The 2,652-nt window shown below is 33.5% G+C and overlaps 1 protein-coding gene across 1 annotated transcript in view; it reads right to left on the bottom strand.

Moving 5' to 3' along the window:
- Positions 1 to 2,652, bottom strand: part of IQCB1 (IQ motif containing B1) — a 48,884-nt gene that overhangs the window by 39,435 nt on the left and 6,797 nt on the right. The window contains 1 exon segment of the mRNA XM_012808405.2: positions 1,109 to 1,238. Within this exon segment, the coding sequence (XP_012663859.1) occupies positions 1,109 to 1,238 (130 nt within the window).

Here is a 2,652-nt window from a genome sequence, read left to right as displayed (position 1 = left end):
ACATTTACAGAACATTATACACAACTGCAGAATTCACATTCAAGTATACAAGTAGTCCTTGTTTTTGCACTGGTATCACATTAAATGAAACCTGTGCCTATCAAAATCTTTACAAGGTTCTGATACGCATGAGTTTCATTTATGATGGCACTGTGCAAGGCAAAGCTTGCTTATAAGGAAGCATTCATCAATATAAAACATTTAGAGAGCTATAAAACAAGTCTGAAAAAAAATCCAAAGGATTGAAATGACATAGAGCACACTATCTGAACACAAGAGAATTAAGTTAGAAATTGATAACAATAAAGTATCCAGAAAATCTTCAAGTATTTGGAACCAGAGCGATACATGCCCTTGGTAGAGTATCATGGCATCACAGCTCATAGAAACTTCAAACTCTTGGGCTCAAACCATCTTCTGCCTCAGCCTCTCAAGTACCTGGGACTACAGGCATCTAGCCACAACACCCAGCTATTTTTAGAGATGGGGTCAGGCTGGTCTTGAACTCCTGAGCTCAAGCAATCCACCCACCTTGGCCTCCCAGACTGCTAGGATTACAGGTATGAGCCACCGTGCCTGGCCTTAGCGACACACTTCTAAACCCACTAGTCAAAAACCAGGAGTATATATACATTATCTTGGACAATGTACCCAAGAAATACTTGAACCGAAAAGATTCCTATGTTTGGGGCTGAAATATTTTGATTAGAGAAGGTATAAAAGGTCAAATAGAAAGTTCACTTTTATTCTTCTTCACTATTGGAGCTACTCAGAAAAGTTCTAGGCCCAGAGAATGTACTTTCCTTTGTTGTTAATTTAAGTAGAAAGTATATTTTAGAAAGATGCCATGTAAATATTTGTCTATGGGTGCTGTCCAAAGTTAATTAGTAAGGCAGATCAAAAAGTTATATAGCATGCTTCAGCCAACACTTAAAATTATTTTTGGTTATAAACTTAAAAATGTTTAAACTCCCCTCACCCCCAAAAATGTTTAAACCCATTACTCTCATAGTACTGTCAGCTAAATATTTGCACATTTGAAAATAATGTGAAGCATAAGAATTAAATTGATTTGGCTACAAAACATGGACACTAAATAAACACATACCTTAGCCGCATTTATAAAACATGTTTGTAATCGTCTCCCTAGTACTAAAAAATTTTCTACAGCTGATGGAAGTAATTCATTGTAAAATTCCTCTGCATCTTCTCCTGGATCCAAGCCCACACAGCAATGGCTGAAATAAGAGTACAAATTGTGTTAATGGTAAGTTTCAGTTGAATGCTCAAGCTTCTATAGATACTATGTTTTATCAAGAATTTGTAGTATCAAAAAAATTATAGTATACGTCTTTTGTTTTGTTGTCAAGGCAATAAAGAATTTTTTTTCCTGGAAAATTAGCCTAACAACATGCTAGGAAAGTAAACAGTGGTATGGACCTTGTTTGTACTTAGGTCCAGGATTCATATACCCTAAAAACCTACATGTTAGCCCTTCAGGAAATAAAAGACATGTGGTTCACAAAAAAGAGAAACATGTGAAGTTTTCAATATAATTATTCTAAAAGCTATTAAGATACCTTAAGAGTTTACTTCATTCATAACATTTGTGTTAACTGATGCATTTTAGACATCTGATAGCTGAAAAACACCCAGGAAAGATTAGCCTGCAAGGGACAGATAAGGAAATCAAACACTAATTTCATACCAATTCTACTTTCTGTATAATATTTAATTGCATATTCCTTATATTAAAAGGGAAATCAGCAAAAACCTAACACTAGAAGGAAAACTTTTACAATATATATTAAAGAGAAAGTCATTAGAGAAATGAATCCCCTTGAAACTGCAAAAAAAGTCTCCCCCTGGATACAAGTTGAAATGCATTTTGAATTTATCAGAAGTCTCAATAATAAAAAGTATTTGCACAGGCTAATTCCAAAAAGAGCCCCAAACCCAACGGTCCCTATCTGTGCACTCTAATAAGTACTGCTGTTTGAGTCTTTTCAACAAAATCTGCAGATGCTAATAAGCAATAACTACTACATATTGAGCATGCTATAAAACCTAAGTGGTTAATGGTTCAGATGCTAATAAGTTTTATTTTTCTTTTATTTGTATTTTGAGTCCTAAAATTAATGGACTAATGCTCACATGTATCAGCTTTTCTTTTTTCCTTGGTTCCTAAATTGAGTATCTTCTCTGATTGAAAACATTAATAAATAAAATTATGTTTATTTATTAACACAGCATTCACAAACATGGAAATTTCTTATGTCTTTGATTCTACCCCTGAGATCCTGGCTCAATCAATATAGTTATGACCTAGCATATCCTTTCAAATGATTTTATTTAAGGAAATTATTAATATTGAAAATTAAAGTATAAAAAAGAATACTGTATACATTTGTTAAGTATTTTTTGAGACTGCATACTTTAAATTTGGCCTTTACCTAGTAACAAAGTAGGAATAAGCAGTTTAGAAAGCTAGGATCCAAGACATAGCATAAATAGGACAAAACCCCTTTAGTAGGAATAGTTATTAAAATCAAATGGCTTATTTAAAACAACAAGAAAAGAAAGCTGGGATCCAGTTATTAAATGCACACTTCCAGTTACTTAATCAGGAAGTGGCTTTGACACTGAGAACAT

This window comes from Otolemur garnettii, unplaced genomic scaffold, assembly GCF_000181295.1.
Source record: "Otolemur garnettii isolate 467f Iridium unplaced genomic scaffold, OtoGar3 scaffold00089, whole genome shotgun sequence".
In the NCBI taxonomy this organism is placed as follows: domain Eukaryota; kingdom Metazoa; phylum Chordata; class Mammalia; order Primates; family Galagidae; genus Otolemur; species Otolemur garnettii.
Note: the sequence above shows the minus strand (reverse complement) of the source record. Positions and strands in the feature narration are given on the sequence as shown.